The 22,232-nt window shown below is 57.4% G+C and overlaps 2 protein-coding genes across 17 annotated transcripts in view; one reads left to right on the top strand and one right to left on the bottom strand.

Annotated features, from left to right (window-relative positions):
• Positions 1 to 11,366: 11,366 nt before the first annotated feature.
• Positions 11,367 to 19,788, top strand: RCOR2 (REST corepressor 2). 5 transcript variants are annotated; one of them, XM_030811021.1, is made up of 13 exons: positions 11,367 to 11,413; positions 14,366 to 14,597; positions 15,318 to 15,374; positions 15,671 to 15,751; positions 15,965 to 16,017; positions 16,104 to 16,265; positions 16,379 to 16,503; positions 16,587 to 16,659; positions 16,751 to 16,966; positions 18,062 to 18,139; positions 18,276 to 18,333; positions 18,475 to 18,704; positions 18,830 to 19,788. In XM_030811021.1, the coding sequence occupies exons 2-13, from the start codon at positions 14,471 to 14,473 to the stop codon at positions 19,142 to 19,144; spliced, it is 1,575 nt and encodes a 524-aa protein (XP_030666881.1). In that variant the 5' UTR covers positions 11,367 to 11,413; positions 14,366 to 14,470; the 3' UTR covers positions 19,145 to 19,788. The 5 variants fall into 5 exon arrangements, with proteins under 5 accessions (XP_030666881.1, XP_003274191.1, XP_030666883.1 ...); XM_003274143.2 differs by lacking the exon at positions 11,367 to 11,413 and having other exon boundaries at positions 13,750 to 14,597; positions 16,590 to 16,659; positions 18,830 to 19,779; XM_030811020.1 differs by lacking the exon at positions 11,367 to 11,413 and having other exon boundaries at positions 13,974 to 14,597.
• A 200-nt stretch (positions 19,789 to 19,988) lies between these two features.
• Positions 19,989 to 22,232, bottom strand: part of MARK2 (microtubule affinity regulating kinase 2) — a 73,346-nt gene continuing 71,102 nt past the window's right edge. For 10 of the 12 annotated variants that reach the window (XM_030811011.1, XM_003274142.2, XM_003274139.4 and 7 more), the window contains one exon: positions 19,989 to 22,137. In XM_030811011.1, coding sequence (XP_030666871.1) covers positions 21,777 to 22,137 — 361 coding nt within the window. In that variant the 3' untranslated portion in view covers positions 19,989 to 21,776. The remainder of the gene's footprint in view (positions 22,138 to 22,232) is intronic. The other 2 variants (XM_003274141.3, XM_030811018.1) reach the window with 2 other exon arrangements.

Genomic DNA, 22,232 nt, shown 5'->3' with positions numbered 1-22,232 from the left:
AGAAGAATCTGAATTTACACTTCTCCTCCTGCCACCCAAGGCCAGGTCCACCTACAGTGTCAAACGCTAAGGCCCCTCAGGGTCCCTCCCGGCTGTGAACCTCTCTCCCCAGGCCTCCTTCGCTTGTACTCCTTCCTGGCTCCTGCCTGCCCTAGGGGGAGGCTTGTAGGAGGCAGGGGGTGGTGGCTCACGCCTATAATCCCAGCACTTTAGGAGGCCGAGGCAGGTGATCACTTGAGGTCAGACGTTTGAGACCACCTGGCCAACATGGCAAAACCCCGCCTCTACCAAAGCTACAAAAAATTAGCCGGGAGTGGTGATGCACGCTTGTAATCCCAGCTACTCGGGAGGCTGAGGCAGGAGAATCACTTGAACCCAGGAGGCGGAGGTTGCAGTGAGCCGAGATCTCGCCACTGCACTGCAGCCTGGGTGACAAAAACAACAACAAAAACACACACACACAAAAAGCTTGTGGAGGTGGCAGACTACCCTGTGTCTCCCTCCTTAGCTTCTCATTCCTCTCACTCCTCAACCCCTGAAACTTGGCTGCTGTCCCCTGCTCCCTCCTGGTGCCTCCAGAAGTTTTGCTAACTCCAACTGTGCTTCCCTGTCTCAGCCTCAGCTTTCCAGCCCTTCCTGCAACATGTAGCTCTGTTATTCCCTCCCTCTTCCTTGAAACACTGTTCTTCCCTTGGCTCCTGTGACACCACACGCCCCTGTTTTTCTAAAACCCACATCTGGTTGGTCAGTTAAAGGCCTTCTGCGGCTCTAAACTCTGTACGGTTTGTTCCACCCCTGCCCGCTTGGCCAGGGCTGCTGCTCCGTGTGGCATCCTGTGCTCCCTGCAGTGGGGGACTGTGCGTTTCTGCTGTTAGGGTTGCCAGATTCCATAAGTGGGACAAACTGAAACTCACTGTTTATCTGAAATTTATTTTCTATTTTATTTATTTATTTTTAGACAGGGTCTCACTCTGTGGCACTCTGCTGGAGTGCAGTGCAGTGGCACGATCTCGACTCACTGCAACCTCCGCTTCCCGGGTTTAAGTGATTCTCCTGCCTCAGCCTCCCAAGTAGGTAGGATTACAGCTGCGCACCACCATGCCCAACTACCATTTATCTGAAATTTAAATTTAACTGGCCAGGCACAGTGGCTCACGTCTGTAATCCCAGCACTTTGGGAGGCTGAGGCATGTGGATCGCATGAGGTAAAGAGTTCAAGACCAGCCTGGCCAACATGGTGAAACCCCATCTCTACTAAAAATACAAAAATTAGCCGGGCGTGGTGGTGGGCATCTGTAATCCCAGCTACTTGGGAGGATGAGGCAGTAGAATTGCTTGAACCTGGGAAGAAAGAAAATAAATTAAAATAATAAAATAATTTGAGACAGAATCTTGTTCTGTCTCCAGGCTGGAGTGTAGTGGCACCATCCTGACCCACTGCAACCTCCCCCTGCCAAGTTCAAGCTATTCTCCTGCCTCAGCCTCCCAAGTAGCTGGGATTACAGGTGTGCACCACCACACTCAGCTAATCTTTGCATTTTTAGTAGAGACGAGGTTTCACCATGTTGGTCAGGCTGGTCTCAAACTACTGATCTCAAGTGATGCCCTCGCCTTGGCCTCTCAAAGTGCTGAGATTACAGGCATGAGCCACCATGTCCGGCCGTCTTGTATTTTTATGTGCTAAATTTGGCACCAGCTTGGTGCCTGGTGTAGAGCACGCACTCAGTAAATGTTAGCTGAAGGAATATGGGCAGTGATGGCGGCAGGCACAGGTGCTGTGGGGCACAAAAGAAGCAAAGTCCCTAGAGGAGGTAACACCTGAGCCCTGCAGATGGAATTATTAGGTCATACACCAACAGCCCCTCCATGGAGATATCTCCCACAGTGGGTTGAATAGAATCCCCCCAGATTATATGTTCAAGTCCTAACCATCCCCCTACCCTGTATCTGTGAATGTGAACTTAATTGGAAATAGAGTCTTTGCAGATGTAATTAAGTTAAAGCTCTTGGGATGAGATCATCCTGGATTTAGGGTGGGCCCTAAATCCAATGACTGGTGTCCTTAGAAGAGAAAGCAGAGGGAGATTTGAGATACAGCAGGAAGACAGCATGTGAAGCCAGAGCCGGAGACTGGAACGAGGCAACTAGGAGTCAAGGACTGCCAAGGAGAGAGGCATGCAGTGGGTTTTCCCGCAGAGCCTAGAAAAGGAACCAGCTCTGCCAACACCTTGATTCTGAGCTTCTGGGAGAACTGGGACAAAACGAATTGCTGTTGTTTTAAGCCATCTGGTTTGTGATACTTCATTAGGGCAGCCCGGGAAAACTAACACACTCCCAAGGCTCCATGTTTCCAAAAATCTCTGTTTCTTCCTTCAGGACCTCCACCCCCAGAACCCTCTCTAGTACCAGACCTCTTATCCGGCCTGTGTAGCCAACCACCAGCATGGCCCCAGTAATCTTTTGTTGTTGTTGTTGTTATTTTTTTAAGACAGAATCTCACTCTGTTGCCCAGGCTAGAGTGCAATGGGGCGATCTCGGCTCACTGCAACTTCCGCCTCCTGGATTCAAGTGATTCTCCTGCCTCAGCCTCCCAAGTAGCTGGGATTACAAGCATGTGCCACCATGCCCAGCTAATTTTTTTTTTTTGTATTTGTAGTAGAGACGGGGTTTCACCATGTTGGCTAGGCTGGTTTCGAACTCCTGATCTTAGGTGATCCACCCATCTCAGCCTCCCAAAGTGCTGGGATTACAGGCAGGAGCCACCGCACCTGGCCTCTTTTTTTTTTTTTTTTTTTTGAGACCGAGTCTTGCTCTGTCGCCAGGCTGGAGTGCAGTGGTGCGATCTCGGCTCAATGCAACCTCCACCTCCTGGGTTCAGGCAATTCTTCTGCCGCAGTCTCCCGAGTAGCTGGGACTACAGGCACCCGCCACCACGCCCAGCTATTTTTTGTATTTTTAGTAGAGACGGAGTTTCACCATGTTGGCCAGGCTGGCTTCGAACTCCTGACCTCGTGATCCGCCCGCCTTAGCCTCCCAAAGTGCTAGGATTACAGGTGTGAGCCACCGCACCCAGCGCCTCTGTTCTTTATAACCCGGTCTCAGATGTTCTGTTACAGCAGCACAATGGACTAAGACAACGGCAGAACCCCACCTTTGCTCAGGTGATGGGTAGGGGTCATGGCAGGTGTGCTGGAGTACAAGCACCATGGGTCCAATCCAAGCCTGGGAATCCTATTCTCCTTTGAGGGATTGGTTTAAGGGGCATGGGCCTATTCTGGGATTCCTGGGAAGGGTTGTTCTTCCTGATAACAAGACAAATGCCAAGGAGAAAGCCCCTGCTCCCTGCCCCTCCTCTCCCACTTTGGAAATTGTCCTCAGAGGATGGGATGCTTGGAGCAGCTGCAGCCATCTAGTGATCATGAGGAGAAATCTGATACGTGGAAGGGACAATGCTGAGAAAAAAGAAGCACCTGAGACCTTGATGACCACTGAGCCTCTGTCAGTGGTGACACTGACCTCCTGACTCCTTAGGAAAGATAAAATGCCTGCTTTGCCCAAATCATCACTGAGTGGCTGTTCCTCTACTTGCAGCCACATGCATCTTAACTGAAAGGGAGGGGACACAAAATTTTGAAAATATGTCTCTGGTATCACCCAGCTTGGGACTGGCTTTCAGCTCTGCCACCATCAAGCTGTGTGATCTTAAGCAGGTGACCTGAAGCCTCAGCCTTTCATCTGGAAAATAGGGCTGCTGTGGGGGAAAAATAACCCAGGTGAGGCATTTTGCACATGGTGGTTGGTATATATATGCATTCGTTTCATTTGTTTATTCCTCCATTAATTTATTTAACAATCGGATTTAAACACCTACTATGCACTTGCACTAATAGGGTTTGGGAATGTAGTTGTGAAAAACTAACTAATAAGCACTTGAAATTGGTTCTTACTTCTACTATTATTGCAAGACTTTGCCTTCAAGGAGCAGGTCCTGATATGTTGGTAAAATCAAGATAGGTTTGGCAGAAGTGATCTTCTTGGACCTACCAGTGTGGGTATCTGTAGTGACAGGGGCCGGGGGCAGATAGGGAGGGGAGGAGCAGTTAGGAAGGGAGCTGGGGGCAGTTAGGGAGGGGAGGAGCAGTTAGGAAGGGAGCTGGGGGCAGTTAGGGAGCTGGGGGCAGTTAGGAAGGGCTTTCCTGGGGAAGTGGTGCTTGGGACACCTGAGGCTGATTCTCCCAGCAGCCATTTGTTAAGCACCTACTGTGTACCAGCTGCTGTGGAACTGTGTAAGTTGCTGGGGTAAGATAGGTGCCCCACCCTCTGGGCTCACAGCCTCCAGTAGGTGATAAACAGGTATGTGGGGTCAGGTGCAGTGGCTCATACCTGTAATCCCAGAACTTTGGGAGGCTGAGGCAGGCAGATAACTTGAGCCCAGGAGTTCAAGACCAGGCTGGGCAGCATAGTAAGACCACATCTCTATAAAAAATAAAAAGTTAATTGGGTGTGGTGGCACACACTTGTAGTCCCAGCTACCCAGGAGGCTGAGGTGAGAGGAATGCTTGAGCCAGGGAGATTGAGGCTGCAGTAAGCTGTGATCTTGCCACTGCACTCCAGTCTGGGTGACTCAGTGAGACCCTGCCTCAAGAAAAACACAAAAAAACAAAAAACAAAAGCCAGTAGGTGGTTCCATTAGATTGTGATAAGTGATGAGATAGGGAGGGGGCAGATGTCCTGCAGAAGGTGATATCTGAGCTTCATTTTGAAAGGTAAATAAGAATTAGACAGCAAGGGGCCAGGCACAGTGGCTCATGTCTGAAATCCCAGCACTTTGGGAGGCCAAAGTGGGTGGATCACATGAGGCCAGGAGTTTGGGTGGATCACATGAGGTCGAGAGTATGAGACCAGCCTGGCCAACATGGTGAAACCCAGTCTCTAGTAAAAATACAAAAAAATTACCCAGGCATGGTGGCACACGCCTGCAATCCCAGCTACTCGAGAGACTGAGGTAGGAGAATCATTTGAACCTTGGAGGCAGAGGTTGCAGTAAGCCGAGATCGCGCCACTGCACTCCAGCCTGGGCAACAAAGCGAGACTGTCTCAAAATAAATAAATAAATAAATAAATAAATAAACGAAAACAAACAACAACAAAAAAAACCAGGCCGGGCACAGTGGCTCATGCCTGCAGCACTTTGGGAGGCCGAGGTGGGTGGATCGTGGGGTCAGGAGTTCAAGACCAGCCGGGCCAAGATGATGAAACCGCATCTCCACTAAAAATACAAAAAATTAGCCACCGTGGTGGCAGGCGCCTGTAATCCCAGCTACTCAGGAGGCTGAGGCGGAGAATTGCTTGAACCTGGGAGGTGGAGGTTGCGGTGAGCCGAGATCATGTCACTGCACTCCAGCCTGGGCGACAGAGCCAGACTCTGTCTCAAACAAACAAACAAAACAAAATAACAACAACAAAAAAAAAAAAAAAAGAGAGAGAGAGAGAATTAGACAGCAAGGAAAGGAGGAGCTTCGTTCCAGGTATTGTTTTTTTTTTTTTTTTGAGATGGAGTCTCACTCTCGCCCAGGCTGGAGTGCAGTGGTGTGATCTCGGCTCACTGCAACCTCCGCCTCCTGGGTTCAAGCAATTCTCCTGCCTCAGCCTCCCAAGTAGCTGGGACTACAGGCACATGCCACCATGCCCAGCTAATTTTTGTATTTTTAGTAGAGATGGGGTTTGCTGTATTGGCCAGGCTGGTCTCGAACTCCTGACCTCGTGATCCACCCACCTTGGCCTCCCAAAGTGCTGGGATTACAGGCGTGAGCCACCGCGCCTGGCCCCAGGTATTGTATATATAAAGACTTGGAGGAAAGAGAGGGGACTTGGGGCATCCTGGGCATTTCCAGTTGCTGAGTGTAACTAAGGCATATCGTTAAGTGGGATAGTGTTGAGAGCTGTATTGTTTCTGAGGCTTTGATTGCAAGTGACAGAAAACAGAAATCAACCAGCCTTCAACAATAAGGAAAAAATGTATTGGCCTACTCCTTACATAACTAAAAGGTCCAGAGGTTCAGGCCAGGTGTGGTGGCTCACGCCTGTAATCCCAGCACTTTGGGAGGCTGAGGAGGGCAGATCACCTGAGGTCAGAAGTTCGAGATCAGCCCGACTAACATGGTGAAAACCCGTCTCTACTAAAGATACAAAAAAATTAGCCGGGCATGGTGGTGGGTGCCTGTAATCCCAGTTATTCGGGAGGCTGAGGCAGGAGAATTGCCTGAACCTGGGAGGCGGAGGTTGCAGTGAGCCGAGATTGGGCCATTGTACTCCAGCCTGGGCGGCAAGAGCAAAGCTGCATCTCAAAAATAAAAATAAAAGGTCCAGAGGTTCAGTGACTTCAAGTGAGGTTGGTTGGGTGACTTTTTCTCCTCTACCTCCAGGTTCAGGTGATTCTCATGCCTCAGACTCCCATCTTTTCTTTTTTTTTTTTTGAGACAGGGTCTCACTCTGTTGCCCAGGCTGGAGTGCAGTGGCACACTCATGGCTCCTGGGTTCAAGCAATCCTCCCATCTCAGCCTCCCTAGTAGCTGGGACCACAGGCACATGCCACCACACCTGGCTAATTTTTTTTTTTTTTTGTAGAGGCAGGGGTCTTGTCATGTTGCCCAAGGTGGTCACCAACTCCTAGGTTCAAGCGATTCACCCACCTCTGCCTCCCAAAGTTCTGGGATTACAGTGTGAGCCACTGCACCTGGCCTTGGGTGGCTTTTTCCATCTCCTTGTGGTATTCTCCATAGTGTTGGCTTTCCCCGAAGATCAAAGATCGCAGCCAACACTCCTGTGCTCAGCTTCCTGGTCTTTGTCTTATATTTACAACATGCTGATTGGACCAGCTTTGGTTTCTAGTTCATTTTTGAAGCATTCATGGTATCCAGGTCCTTGGGAAAGGCTGGCATTGGCATGGGATCAACGCCATAGCACCACATGGATCCCCAAACAAAAAAGGGGAAGGGGGATGGATGTCAGGGGACCAGATTTTGAAGGAGATAAGTCATGCTAAGGAGCTTGATCTTAATCCAAGGAAAATGAGAAGCAGAGGATTGACTTGATCAGATTGGGTTTTAGAAAGATCCCCCTGGAGGCTGGGTGCAGTGGCTCACACCTGTAATCCCAGCAGTTTGGGAGGCTGAGGCAGGTGGATCGCCTGAGGTCAGGAGTTCGGGACCAGCCTGGCCAACACAGTGAAACCCCGTCTCTACTAAAAATACAAAAAAATTAGCCGGGCATGGTGGCGGGCACCTGTAATCCCAGCTACTCGGGAGGCTGAGGCAGGAGAATCGCTTGAACCCAGGAGGTGGAGGTTGCAGTGAGCCGAGATCGTGCCATTGAACTCCAGCCTGGACAACAAGAGCGAAACTCCATCTCAAAAAAAAAAAAAAAAATCACCTTGGCTGGGCATGGTAGCATGTGCCTGTAATCACGGCTACTCAGGAGGCTGAGACAAGAGGGCAGCTTCAGTCCAGGAGTCCAAGACCAGCTTGGGCCTTAGAGGGAGACTGTATCTCAAAAAACAAAAAAGAAAGATCACCCTGGCTGTCGAATAAAGAACAGATTAGAGGAAGGCAAGAGAGGAGGCAGAGAGTCCAGTGGGGGACTCTTTCAGGAATAGGATGAAGGCCAGGAAGGGCAGTGGGAGAGGGGACTTCACAAGAGTTGGAGACTGATGGATCAGGAAGTAAAGAAGAGGGAAGAGTGGAGGGCCACTCCCAGTTTTCTACTTTGGATCCCAATGGGGAGAGAGATAAAGGGTCTGTAATCCCAGAACTTTGGGAAGCCTAGGTAGGCAGATCACTTCAGGTCAGGATTACGGGACCAGCCTGGCCAGCATGGTGAAACCCTGTCTCTACTAAAAATACAAAAAATTTGTCAGGTATGGTGGTGCATGCCTGTAATCCCAGCTACTCAGGAGACTGAGGCAGGAGAATTGCTTTAATCTGGGAGGTGGAGGTTGCAGTGAGCCAAGATCATGCCACCAGACTCCAGCGTGGGCAACAGAGTGAGACTCCTTCTCAAAAAATAAAATAAAATAGACCGGGCATGGTGGCTCACGCCTGTAATCCCAGGACTTTGGGAGGCCGAGGTGGGTAGATCACCAGAGGTTGGGAGTTTGAGACCAGCCTGACTAACATGGAGAAACCCTGTCTGTACTAAAAATACAAAATTAGCCGGGCGTGGTGGCACATGCCTGTAATCCCAGCTACTTGGGAGGCTGAGGCAGGAGAATCGCTTGAACCCTACAGGCGGAGGTTGCAGTGAGCCAAGATCGTGCCATTGCACTCCAGCCTGGGCAACAAGAGTGAAACTCCATCTCAATAAATAAATAAAATAAACGGAAGAGGGATAGGGAAGGGGCAGGCTGGGCACATGGTGGTGAAGATTGGTGAAGATTCAGAGATGGTTTTGGACAGGCCTGGGAGACAACAAGTGATGCTGAGTCCGGAAGGCAATTGGTAGGATATAGGGGTTCAGAGCCTGGGGTCAGGGGTCTGGGCTGGGGAAGGAGGGGGTTATCCACAGCCCACAGTTTGATATATCTGAGCCTGGGGAATTGAGGGAGTGGATCGAGCCCAACGGACCCACATGAAAGGTTTGAAGTCCAGCTAGGAAGGGAGCCAGGGAGGAGCTCACATCCTGGAGTTAGAGGTGGCCCTGTCTGTCCAGTCCTGCCCAGAGTTGGAGTGAGAACATACCCGCCAAACGTCCTTTGGGTTTAGAGATAACAAAGTCACTGGTGACCTTGGAGGAACGGTTTCTGTGGAGTAGTGGAGTTGGGGAGTGAGTGGGAGGTGAGGACAGGGATGGAGGGGTGTGAACATCTCTTTAAGAAGCACTTTTTTTTTTTTAAGGCAGCAATACTGCTAGCTGAAAGGGGCAACTCAGGTGAACATGGGATGGAGGGAGGGGTTGGAGTGGGGTACCAGAGGTGCAGGGGTGTGTGTGTGTTTAGGATGAATGGACTTAAGCAGGTTCATGTGATGAGGGGGGAAGACAAACATGAGTAAGGAGAGGAAAATGAAAATCAAGGTGCTCAGGATTGGGGTGTGTGTGTGTGGTGGGACTGGCGCTGAGGGTGATGCAAAGCCTGGGAGTGAGGTTGGCCTTGAAGGGGGAAGGTCCATCTATGCTACAGGGAGGGGAAGGAGCAGACAAAGGCCATGAAGGGGTTCCTCCCAGACGGCCTCAGTTCTCTCTGGAAGTGGGAGGCAAGGTCCTATGCTAAAAGCCGTATGGTGGGTGGAGTGGTGGAGGGGGACTGTGGGGAGGGCAGGAAGGGTACTCACTGCTCAGCCAGAAGCCCTGGATGTGCCCTGGCAGAGCAGAGCTCACCCGCAGAACCCAGCAGCCCTGAAGGAAGGGCTGGGCATGGGGCATGCAGATGGGTGAGCCAGGCCAGGGTTTGCAGGGTGAGTGGAGCATCCTGGGGCACCAGGTGAGGCTCAGAGAATGGTGAGCCACCTGTTTGGCTGGATCATACATGGGCTAGAAACCCCTTGAGTACTGGGCTATGACACCTTTGCCCGGAAGGCAATAGGGAACCATGGAAGGCTGAGCAGGAATGGGACATAATCGAAGCTATATTTAAACATTTGTGTTCAGCGGCCTGGCGTGGTGGCTCACACTTGTAATCCCAACACTTTGGGAGCCAAGGCAGGTGAATCGCTTGAGATCAGGAGTTCCAGACCCGCCTGGCCAAAATGGCAAAACCCCGTCTCTACCAAAAACACATGGCAAATTAGCCATGGTGGCGCATGTCTGTAATCCCAGCTACTCGGGAGGCTGAGGCAAAAGAATCGTTTAAACCTGGGAGGCAGAGCCTAGTCTGCTGCATCCTCCCCTACGTGCCACTCCCAGATGTGCCTGTCTTGCCTCCCTCTGCCCCCTCCTTGCACGGCCACCGTGCCGGGGTGCTGCCAAGCGCCAGATTGCCACCTCTGTCACCTCTTTCAGCTTCTTCACAACCCTGGGTGGGGGGTGAGGTGGGGTGGGGGAAGGAGTGCCGGCTAGGCCAGGGGGGTCACCGACAGGGCCCAGAAAAGAGGAGGGCAGCACCCTGGGCCACACAGCCTGCCCAGGGCCCCAGTGGGCAGCAGGGGAGGGAGGAACCGAATTCCTGTCTGGGCAGGACTGAGAGGGTGGGGGCCCCAGAGGGAGCTGCCGTGGTCCTTCCACTCTAGCCCACCTCCTCCATTTCCCCAGGGTCACCTCCCTCCAGGCCCCCAGTCGATGGAAGCACCTCCCCCCAGCCCCCTAATTGCTCAGCCAGGTTTTGGCTCGGATCCCACCACACTCCCTCCCCAACCCCAGGGCCCTCCCGCTGCCTCCCTCCCTCCCCAAGTTTAGCCCCTTGGCTGTGGCCACTGATGGCCTGGCCAGGGTCCCAGGCACCACACCACAGCGGCCAGGCTCGCTGGGCCGGAGCTCGGGACAGTCCCAGTCTGTCTGGCAGGGCTGGCGGGCTTGGGATTGGCTGGAGCTGCCCCCGCCTGTGGGAGGAGGGAGCGGCAAGGGGAGGCCGGATGGCTTGCCCAAGGTCACCCTCCTTTTCCCTCCCAGCATCCCTGTTCAACCTTTGTCCCCTCGGCCTCACCTTGAGGAAGGAGGAAGCAAGAAACCCAGCAGGCAGAGCGCAGAGAAGGCCAGTGAAGGCAAAGGGCTCCTGACACGTATTCATTCAGCAAACACTGCCTACTGTATGCCATGCCCCTAAAGCACAGCAGCAAACAGAGCCCCTGCCCTCATGGGGACACAGCCCAGCCAGAGACAGGCAAGGAAACCACCACAGGCATCATACAGACTTGTGTCTCTGAGCTGTGTGTGTGGCAAGGGCGCTGAGTGGGACTCGGCCTGGCTAGGGCCGGCTTCCCTGGGGACTGGAGGGGTGAGGAGCCTTTTCTGGCCCAGGCAAGGGATGCTGCTTCTGGCGGAGGCCTGTGTAGGGGCTGTGCAAGGCCTCAGTTTCCTCATCTGGAACACCGTAGGAAATAAATGTGCCCTGATCGCGCTTGCTTCCAGGCGGCCTGCGTCCTGGCCTGCAGCCCTCGAAAAGAAGGCGCTGTCGCTTCCAGTGGAAGGGTGAGCCCGAGCTCATCAGCGAAAATGGCGGGGAGGGCATTCCCGGGAGCCCTCCGGCTCGCGCCAAGCTCGGAGGTAGCTCGGGGAGGTGAGGGCCCCGGGTTCTCGGCCGCGCTGCCCAGCTTCCTTGGCCCCTTCCGCTGCCTCAGGCTGCAGGAGAGGAGGGGCTGGTCCCCGGGCTGCCTCTCCTTCCCTCCCCTCCCACACCCCCATGTTCCTGGCCACGTGGCACCTCTGTGCCCCAGGCCTGGGGGAGGATGATTTCTGACCTGGGGACAAGTGGAGCCAGGGAAAGGTGGGTGGGATCTGGGATACCGCGGAGCCCGGATCCGGTGGCGCAGCCCCGCCCCGCAGCCCCGGGGCGGCAGGGAGGGGGTGCTGTCTCTTTAAGAGCCTTCAGGCTGCTGGGAGCAGATGGCCAGGCCGGCCGGGGCCCCTTGTCCTTTGTGTGGCTTCGCACAAAAGAGGGGGCCAGCTGGGGAGGGGGCGGCTGTAGCAGGTGGGAGGGGTGGGGCCTTGCCCCTCCCCCTCCTAACCCTGCACCCTTGCCCCTCCATGAGGGGGTTCTTCACTAGGAATGCGCCTTCCCTCTGGACCCCGTGGCCCCCACAGTCGCCCCCAAACTCCTAGGACACACTTCCTGTGTCGTGGCCCACCTCCTAGGCAGAAGCCTCATTGCATCAGGGCCTAGGGACTCTCCCAACCCCCGCCCCAAGGAATAAACCTCCCCTCCCTGTCCCCACCTCCAGAGCAGAGTCTTCCTTTGGCCCAGAGTGCCTGGCTCTAGATAGAAATGAAGAGAATGAGATTCTTAGAAGGCGGGGGAGAGGGATGCTGGGCCGAAGGGAATCCAGTGGCTGGGGATCCCTGCTAGAGAGACTGGGGTACCTGGGGCAGCCCTGGAGTAGGGAGGCAAGAAAGAAGCAGGATGCTGAGCCTGGGGGTGGGGGCAAAGAGGCTGGGCCGGGTCCCCAGGTTTGAGTCTGGAAAGGAGGCAAGGGGGGATGGGGGGGCTCCACTGAGGCCCTGCCTAATAGGGGGCGGGGGCAAGATGGAAGACAGCACGGTAGGAGAGGCTGGTGTGCAGCAATGGTTGCCTGCCAGGCAGGAGGGGACAGAGATGAGAGACTCCAAAGGGTGGAGGTGCTGGGGACAGGGATGGCGCCCTGCTACTCAAGGAGGGGTCGGCTTGGGAAGACTCTCAGTCTTGAAGCAGACCTCCTTAGCTCAGACCAGTCCCTGGTCCATTCATTCTTCTCCTTTGTCCAGACCTCCTCACCCTGGGGCTTGGTGCCCAATCCATGATTCAAGAGGACGATAAAGGCCCCGTAGCCCTGGCCCGAGGTGTGGCGGGCAACGTGGCCGCTGGCTGGGTGGCCCCATGTGACTCGACGGCGCAGCAGCCGGGTGGGGTCGAGCCTGGCTTTCCCTGGCTGTCCGCAGGAGCCCCCAGGAACAAGCGGCCCCAGCCGGGTCGTGGCCCGACCGCAAGACCCCGGCCGCTCGGCCGCAGGCAGCGGGTGGGGGCAGGGATCCCTGGCTGGGCCCTGGGCTGCCTCTAAATTTAGGAATCTGATTACAGAGTGGCCAAGGAAGGGAAGGGAGAGGAGGGCGCGAGTGCGGGCTCGGCTCAGTCTGGGCACAGCGGGGTGTGCCCGGGTGGAGGTGTGTCCAGGAGACTGGGGCTCCGGGTGAGAGGGGCGGCGGGCGGGGGCTTCAGCTTGTGTGCGCTGCAGCACGTGCCCCGGGCGGCGGGGACGGGCACGGGCGCAGCTCGCAGGCTCGGAGCCGCCGCCGGTGTGTGCGCTGGCTCTTTGTGTGCCTGGCAGGGTGGCTGGGTCTGGCTTTGAAAGTCTCTGCCCACCCCCTCCCCCATCTCCGTCTGTGCCGCTCTACCCGCTTCCCTGTCTGTCACTCTGCCCGTGCTTGTCCGGGGGGAGGGGGATGCTGCTTCCAGCTGGGGTGACAGTGAACCCAGTGGGGAGGAGACCCAGCTCCTCTCTCCCCTGCAGCCCAGACCTTCCCCTACACCTCCCACTCCCCATCCCTCAGCCCTTGCTACCACTGTTTAGGGGTGCACACTGCAGCAGTTAAAGGGAATTGGGGAGACTCTTGGGGACCCACAGATCCACCAGAAGCCAGCCTCTGGCTGGGTAGCTCTTGGAGGAATTCATTCCTTGCCTGTCCAGCCTCCCATCCGTTCTGGCCCCCAAGGGCGCATGAGGGGGGTCCCCCCTGCGGAAGGGGGGCGGGGAGTTCCTTGGCAGGAAGGGAAATGGAAGGAAAAGCTGGGCTCCACCCGGGCGGGCAGGCGGCCCCAGGGCCCCCGGGGCAGGCGGCAGTAACCCGAGCCCACTGGTGTGTGGTGCTGGTGTGCGTGTGGGTGGGGCTGACCCCTGGCTGCTCCTGGGGGTCAGTGGGGTCTCCCCCAGGGGCAAGTCTAGGAGCCCAGGGAGGCGAGGGGAGCCCCCGCAGCGGGACGCGCGCCCCACCAGGGTCCTGATCCCACCCCCTGGAGGTCTGGCCCCGGCCCCCAGGCCCCGCCCCCCGGGCCCTCCCTCCCACCCCAGGGCCAGATGTTCAGCTGGCGGAGGCATCGGCTGGGGGAGGGGTGCTGAGGCCGCAGCCGGCACTACTTCCCTGCCAGCAGCTTCATTGTGTGCGCGAGGAGCGAGCGGCGGCGGAGAGCGGGCGAGCAAGCGGCAGCCCGAGCGCGGCGGGGAGAGCGAGCGCGCCGGGGAGGGTGCGAGGCGGCGCCCGCGGCTGCGCTCCGCCCGCCTCCCGGCAACTCTGCCCAGCGCCGCGCGCCGTCCCGCCGCCGCCGCCGCCGCCGCCGCCGCCGGTGCCCCGGCCGGCTGCCGTCGCGGGCAGGGGTCTTCTTGGGACACGGGTCCCCGCCCGGGGACTGGGGCATCCCCGGCGCAGCCGAGAGGCGCAGAGCCCGGGGGGCGCAGATTGCGCTTCAGCGCCCGGCCGCTGAACGGCGTGGACAGGTGGGCGGTGGGGTTCCAGGGCGCCCCGAGGACAGGGGGCCCCGACTTCAGGGGAACCCCAACCCTGAGGGGCGTACATAGTAATCGCGCCCCAGCCACACCGGACCTTGCGCTCATCCCTTGCGTCCCCGACTTCTGCACAAACTTTTCTGACGCCCTGGTCGTGGGGGTCGTGGAGAGCGCTGGGGCTGCCAGGTGGGCTCCCACCCCGCCGGACCCTAGCCACGCTGACCTCCTGCCTCTCCTAACCTCAGTGGCGACCTCTCCAGGCCGGGCCGGGCTTGGCACTCGGAGCGAGTGCGGCAACCACTGTCGCTCTCCGAAGGCTCCCGCGCCCCCCGGGGCAGCTGGGCGGGGTAATGCCCTCGGTGATGGAGAAGCCGAGCGCGGGCTCTGGGATCCTGTCTCGCAGCCGGGCCAAGACGGTGCCCAACGGCGGACAGCCCCACTCGGAGGATGACAGCAGCGAGGAGGAGCACTCGCACGGTGAGCCCGGTGGCCTAGGGTTAAAGGCGCGCCGGCCTGGGGGGAGCGGAGTGGGGCGGGAGGGGGAAGAGTTGCAGACCACGAGCCTGTTACACTGATGGCTCCTGCCTCTCCTGGATTGGAGCCTCTGCGTTGCTTCTCCCATAAGCCCAGGCTGCCGGCACAGCCAATCTGGAACCTGGGCCCCTAGCTGCTGTGGAGGCGTCCTGCCGGCCCCTGCCCTGCCCTCAGCCCCTCAGGGACCGAGGCATCCCTCCCTTGCATAGAGTGGGTCCCTCATACCTTGCCACCTTGCAGGGAACTGAGTTCTGGCTGGAGCAGGGGCTGGAGAGACACCTCCACACAGAGCTGTGAGGCTCCTGTGGTGGGAAGGAGCCTTGGGTTCCTTGCAGGGCTGTGGTCCAGGTCTAGGGGCTGCCCTCCAACCCCGCTCCCCTCCCCCCAGCCGGAACAAAGCACCCTGCTTGGCCTGGGTTCTAAAACTGTCCCCTTGTCCACCCTCCAGCCCCAATGGCCATGGCTGGACAGGGTCTTTTCCTCTTCCAGTCCCTTCTGTGGCTGCAGGTAACTGAGGGGGACAATGAGGGAAACGTGAGCCTCCTGGAAGGTGGGGGCCCTGGGTGGTCAGGAAGGAGAACTCCAGGCCAGCCACCTCCCCCGCCACATCCTCCCTCCCGCCCGCCCTCCCTGGAGTCCTGACTGCCTCCCCTGGCTCCACAGACAGCATGATCCGCGTTGGAACCAATTACCAGGCCGTAATTCCGGAGTGCAAGCCTGGTGAGCGGCAGGACAGGCTGTGAAGTGGGGTGGGGGTGGAGGCCCGGGGCTTGGCCTGCAGCCCCACCTGGGGCGCCCTTGGCTGGCTCCCCTGGAAGGACAGGCTGGCAGGGGTGGGTGGCCCCGCAGCATGGTTTGCTTTCCTGCCCTGCCTTCCTGTCTGGGTCTCTGCCCCTCCTTCCCTTCTGGGCCTCAACCTCCCTGGCTCCACTCCTCTGCTGCCCTCTGGCCATGGGTCCAGGCTTGTGCCACCAGGCTGATCTGAGTGTATTCCCTCCTGCTCCTCGGCCTTTCAGAGAGCCCCGCACGCTACAGCAACAAGGAGCTGAAGGGGATGCTGGTGTGGTCACCCAACCACTGTGTGTCAGATGCCAAGCGTGAGTGGGGCACAGTCCTGGGATGTGGGGGCTTGGGTTCATCCCAGCTCCAAGCTAGCTCTTCTCAGAAGGGGGCTGGAGGCTGAGGTCCAACCCTTGCCCTGGGGCTCCTGTTCAGGGACCTGGCTGTTGGGGGGTGGTCCCTTTCTGGACAGGCCTGGGTTAGGAGCTATAACGCCCTTCACCGAGACCCTGCCCCTGCTGTCCCTGCAGTTGACAAGTACATTGCGATGGCCAAGGAGAAGCATGGCTACAACATTGAGCAGGTGAGCCTTGGCCCCCAGGGACTTGGGAACGGGGTGGAACGGTGCTGGGGGCAGCTGAGCCTGAGCTGCCCCTTGCCCCGGGCCAGGCGCTGGGCATGCTTCTGTGGCATAAGCACGACGTGGAGAAGTCGCTGGCCGACCTGGCCAACTTCACCCCATTCCCTGATGAGTGGACAGTAGAGGACAAGGTGCTGTTTGAACAGGCATTTGGCTTCCACGGCAAGTGCTTCCAGCGGATCCAGCAGATGGTAAAGCCCTTCCATCCCCACTCCCCGGTGCTCCTCTGCCCCTCTTTTCTGAAGAGCTTACCTGGGGCCCAGAGTCTTGAGTGGGCCCCAGCTTCTGGTGTTGCCTCCTCCAGCTGCCTGACAAGTTGATTCCCAGCCTGGTGAAATACTACTACTCTTGGAAGAAGACCCGCAGCCGAACTAGTGTGATGGACAGACAGGCCCGGCGGCTGGGGGGCCGCAAGGACAAAGAAGACAGGTCGGGGCAGGAGCAAGCACTGGGCATGGGGGTAGGTAGAGCTCCTGGCAGCTGCCTCATTCTCTCCCTGGCCCCTGTGTCAGCAGTGATGAGCTCGAAGAGGGTCGAGGAGGCGTGAGTGAGGGAGAGCCCGATCCTGGAGATCCCAAGAGAGAGGTGAGCTCCCAGAGCCTCTGGGCCCTGCCTGCCTGTCCTCTTGCCTCTCTCTGGCTCTGCACCACCTACCTGCCTCTCCTTTCACTGGCAGCCTCTACCCTCTCGGCCCCTGAATGCACGCCCAGGCCCTGGGAAAAAGGAGGTCCAGGTGTCTCAGTACCGCCACCACCCCTTGCGAACCCGGCGTCGTCCACCCAAGGGCATGTACCTGAGCCCTGAGGGTCTCACGGCAGTGTCAGGAAGCCCGGACCTTGCCAACCTCACGCTCCGAGGTCTTGACTCTCAGCTCATCTCCCTCAAGCGCCAGGTGGGGCCCTGGGAAATGAACGGGCTATGCAAAGGGGGCATTCGGCACCTGGGAACTGAAGTCTGGGGGGAGCTGAGGTGTAAGCAAGATGGTTCAGGGGCCGAGCCCCATCCTCTGAACTCTGAGTAATGTGGTGTTCTTTTTGGGCCTTCTTTTAAAAACTGGTCTGCAGGCTGGGTGCGCTGGCTCACGCCTGTAATCCAGGCACTCTGGGGGACTGAGGCGGGCGGATCACCTGAGGTACACAGTTCAAGACCATCCTGGCCAACATAGTGAAACCCTGTCTCTACTAAAAATACAAAAATTAGCTGGGCGTGGTGGCACACACCTGTAATCCCAGCTACTCGGGAAGCTGAGGCAGGAGAATCGCTTGAACGTGGGAGGCGGAGGTTGCAGTGAGCTGAGATTTTGCCACTGCACTCCAGCCTGGGCGACAGAGTAAGATTCCATCTCAAAACAAACAAACAAACAAACAAAAAACTAGGCCGAGCACGGTGGCTCATACCTGTAATCCCAGCACTTTGGGAGGCCGAGGTGGGTGGATCACCTGAGGTCGGGAGTTCGAGACCAGCCTGACCAACATGGAGAAACCCTGTCTCTACTAAAAAAAATACAAAATTAGCCAGTCGTGGTAGCAGGCGCCTGTAATCCCAGCTACTAGGGAGGCTGAGGCAGGAGAATGGCTTGAACCCAGGAGGCGGAGGTTTTGGTAAGCTGAGATTGCACCATTGCACTCCAACCTGGGTAACAAGAGTAAAACTCCTTCTCAAAAAAAAAAAAAAAATATATATATATATATATATGTATATATATATGTGTGGATATATATGTGTGTGTATATATGTGTGTATATATATGTATATATATATGTGTATATATATATGTAAAAAATATAAACTGGTCTGCAGAAAGGGGAGAACCCCAGCGGCTCCCCTACTGAGTAGTTGTTTAGGGGGAACAAGCCAGATGGTGGATGGCAGAAAGCTTTGCCAGGGCAGTGGTGCTGGTGTCCGTGCAGAGGTAGGGTCCCGTGAGGGGCATAGTGGCCTGCCTGAGATGGGAGTCTCATGTTCCTCCACTTCCTGGCCTTCCCAGGTACAGAGCATGAAGCAGACGAACAGCAGCCTGCGCCAAGCCCTGGAGGGCGGTATTGATCCACTCCGCCCCCCGGAGGTATGGCTGCTCTTTAAATTAGGGTGCAAAAGGGGATTTCTCTCCAGAGGTAGAGCAGAAAGAGTACTGCTTGGGGAGCAGGGCTGCCATTTGCATGGTTTTGAGTCTAAAGGATATGTTGTTCCTTGCTTTCCAGGCCAACACCAAGTTCAACTCCCGCTGGACCACAGATGAGCAGCTTTTGGCTGTCCAAGGTGGGTTAAACTGTGGTGAGAAGAGAGGACCCCAGGAATCTATCTCCCCACCCTCCAAGGAGTGGGGGGGCAGAGGGGAAGGGTCAGGGAAGTAACTAGTTCTAAGGGGTATTGACACTGCTGCCCTTTTGACCCTTGCAGCCATCCGTAGGTATGGCAAAGACTTTGGGGCTATTGCAGAGGTGATTGGGAACAAGACTCTGACCCAGGTGAAGACTTTCTTTGTGAGCTACCGGCGCCGCTTCAATCTGGAGGAGGTGCTGCAGGAATGGGAGGCTGAGCAGGATGGGGCCCCTGGAGCCCCAGTCCCCATGGAGGAGGCTAGGAGAGGGGCTCCATTGCCAGCCCCAGCCCTAGAGGAAGATGATGAGGTGAGAAGGGGGTGAGAGAAACCCCTCAGAGAGGAGAGGAGAGGCGAGGCGAGGCGCTGCCTTGGTCCTTAGACTGGGCTGAGGGTGGGAAGAGCCTGGCTTTTCACTCTTTCCTCTCCCCTCAGGTCCAGATTACATCGGTCTCCACGTCAGTGCCCCGATCAGTGCCCCCTGCGCCACCACCCCCTCCACCTCCCACCTCGCTGTCCCAGCCGCCCCCGCTGCTGAGGCCACCTTTGCCCACGGCTCCCACTCTGCTCCGACAGCCACCCCCACTGCAGCAGGGCCGCTTCCTCCAGCCTCGGCTGGCCCCCAACCAGCCCCCGCCGCCTCTCATCCGCCCCGCTCTGGCTGCCTCCCGCCACAGTGCCCGCCCTGGCCCTCAGCCCCCACCCACCCTGATTGGAGCCCCTCTGGAGCCTCCAGCGCCCTCACTCTGAGCCCTGAGGTCCTCCACCAACCACAGGCTCCAGGACCCCTTTGCTGGCCGTCCCCAGGCATCTCTGGTGTCACTGAGGACAGAAGGGACTAGGGCTCTGGCGGGGTCTTTGTCAGACCAGAGTTGTGGACAGCCCAGCCCCGCCCTTTGGGTTCTGCATGTGTTCCTGGCAGCTGGGCCTGTCTCCTGGGGCCATGGCCGGGCTCCCGGGCCTTTGAGCTGGCCTGAGGGCACTTTCGCTTCCTGGCCGGGACTGGAATGGCTGCCTCCTAGTCTGCTGGGGCTTGGCCTCTGGGTCCTGCCCTTTGTGTGTCCGGGGTAGTGACCTTAGTGTGGAGTGGGGAGAGGGCAGTTGGGTGTGCTGGCTGTTCTCATTCCTCTTTCTCTTCTTTTAGCAATAAGTCTGGGGTGAGGTGGGGAGGGAGGCTGCAGGGGGGGAGGTGGGCAGAGCGGCCTTACAGCAGCAGAGGCTGGAAGAGAAACTCTGTCTTCAGGGGCCAGCTGGGAAATGCTAAGGAGCTGAGGGTGCCCACCAAGCCCACCTTCCAGAAACTTGGAGAAATGGGGGTTGGGAACTTATGCAGACATGGATTTATTTTTCAACATTTTTTAAAAATTAAAAAAAATAAAATCTAAGCTTACTGAGTTTTCTTTCCCTTTTGGTGCAAGGGCCCTGGGCTTTGCTTCCTGTCTCTGCCCTGTGGGTAAGTGGGGAGCTGGGCCCACCCAGCACTGGCCCCAGACAGGAATCAAGTCTCTCCTGCAAGGCAGGCGGGCTGGGCCACATCTTACCCACAGGGGACTGGGTCCCTGCCTGGCTGGGAGAAGAAACAGGAGGAGGCAGCTCAGATTCCAAACATTCTCTTTATTACGTGTTTGATCCAGAGGAGAAACTAAGTGCAGGGTTGGGGAGGAGGGGGCTAGACGGGGAGGGGCCACCTTGCCTGGGTGCCCCGGGCCCCTACCCCCTTTGGGAGCCAAGCCATGCCCTCCCGGCCCCCTCAGAGCACCCGGGCTGTTCCATAGGGCAGGAGGGGGGAAGGGAGGGAGGGGGAGCCCTTGGTCTGAGCCGCAGTAGGAGTGTGGGGCAGGAGGGCTGAGGTTGGCGAGGCCCCTTCCTAGGACGCAAGGGCTCGGCTTAATCGCTGAGCCTGGCCTGGGAGTGGGGGTGATGAGGAGGGGTGGAGTCATCATAAATCAAAAAAAAAAAAAATAAAATAATAAAATAAAAAATAAAACCCATCACAAAAAAATGTACAACTCAGGTGAGGGTAGGGGCAGCCTCTGTGTAGGACTCCCTCCCCCAATTTCTCAAGAACAGAAACAGCAGAGAAATAAATTAAGGGATGCAGTGGCCACCACCAGCCAAGCGCCCCAAACCGCCCACGCCCACACTGGCCACTGAGGGTAGCAAGCTGGGAGTCGCTTCGCCTATCTGTCCCCCACCCTGTGGAGGGCAGATGCTCCCAGCCCTGCTGCCTAACCCAGCCTTCTGCCAGGTGGCCCTGGGCAGTGTCTCCTGAGAGGAGGGGGCGACAGTGTCAGGAAGAAAAGGCAAGGCTGAGAGATGAGAGTGGCGAGGGAAGTCACTGCTATGGAGAGAGCTGGTGCCCAGATTAATGCCAATGAAGGGGAAGCCATGGGGAGAGGAAGGGCGAGGGGGCTGTGCTTTCAGACAAAGGCTCCCCCATCACAGAGTGCCCAGTGGCCCTGCTCTGGAGACCAACAGCCCAAGAGGCCCCCTGGGGACCGAGGAGCCAGTCTGCCCTGCAGTCCCCTCCCCTCTCCCAGCCCTGGGGTCAGCCCCTCCTTCTACCCGGGAGGGGTGGGAGAAGATGGCACAGACTTTTGAGGAGGGAACACGTGTCCCCACAGCAGCTTGTGGAAGGAAATGCCCAGCTCTGGGAAGGAGGGGCAGAGGGTACAGTGTGGAGGGAGGCGGAGCCTTGTGCCGGCCCTCTAGCCTCGGCAGCCCCGGAGCAGCCCCCAGCCCCACCCACTGCAGGGCTGCGCAGCACCCCCGCCCCCTGCCCCACCACCCAGGCCTCCAGCCCAGGGGCCTGAGGTCAGGGGAAGGCCACCTCTGGTGGTTTGCTTGGAGGGGAAGGAGGGAGGAGAGGGGAGAAGCCCACAGTGGGCCTGGCGGAGGGCCTGACGGGAGCTCCACCACTCTTGCCTGAGAGTGTTCCAGCCCTGAGCCACCCTCCCGGGAAACCCCACAGATCCAGTCTCGACTGTCCCAATGGGGCAGGGAGGAAAGGTGGCCGCTGGGATTTTTTTTTTTCTTTTTTCTTTTTGGTAATAAAAAATTTCTTGGTTTAGGCGAAATACTCTGTGCAACCGCAGTACCGAGGGGGAGCCCTGCCCCCCCATCCACCCTCCCCTTCCTTTGCCTCCAGTAGGGGAGAGGGGAAGGGGGAATCTCTGGGCAGGGGTGAATGTGGGGGGCGGGAGAACAATCTCCCACCCCCCACAAACATGTAAGAGAAAACTGAGAAGGGCCAGGGAGGGGAGAAGTGCCAGCAGGGGAGACACACCAATCCATCGCTGCAGTCTCACCCAGGTGGGGCGGCGCGGCGGCTGGCAGCCCGTCCAGCTGGCCCGCCCCTGCCACCCCCGCTCCTGGCAGCCTGTTAAAGCTTCAGCTCGTTGGCTATTTTGGAGGCAATGTTTTTGAAGGCCATGGAGGTGCCCGATATCCGCTTAAATCGAACCCCATTGAGAGAGAGCCGCGGCAGTTTGCACACCTCCATCTCCCACTGCACGAAGTCCTCGTGGCCCGGCGTGCCGTGCATGCACAGCAGCATGTACTTCTCATGCAGCTCGCTCTGGCAGCTGTTCGCGTCCAGCACCTTGCGGATCTCCCGCATCATCTCGTTGGGCTCCATGGAGCTCGTGGTCTTCATACTCCACGTGAAGCGGAGGGAGCGGGGCTTGGCCTCCCGAAATTCTTCTTTTTCTTTGTCGTTGCCGCCACTGCCCACCACGTGAGGTCTGTGGAGACGGCAGAGGCGGGCGTCACGAGGGTGCTGAGGCACCCCACCCCAGGAGAGCCACCCTGGCAGACAGCCCCTGAGCCCAGAGAGGAG

Source organism: Nomascus leucogenys, chromosome 4, assembly GCF_006542625.1.
Source record: "Nomascus leucogenys isolate Asia chromosome 4, Asia_NLE_v1, whole genome shotgun sequence".
NCBI lineage: Eukaryota > Metazoa > Chordata > Mammalia > Primates > Hylobatidae > Nomascus > Nomascus leucogenys.
The sequence above is the reverse complement of the archived record's forward strand: the minus strand, read 5'-3'. Positions and strand labels throughout refer to the sequence as shown.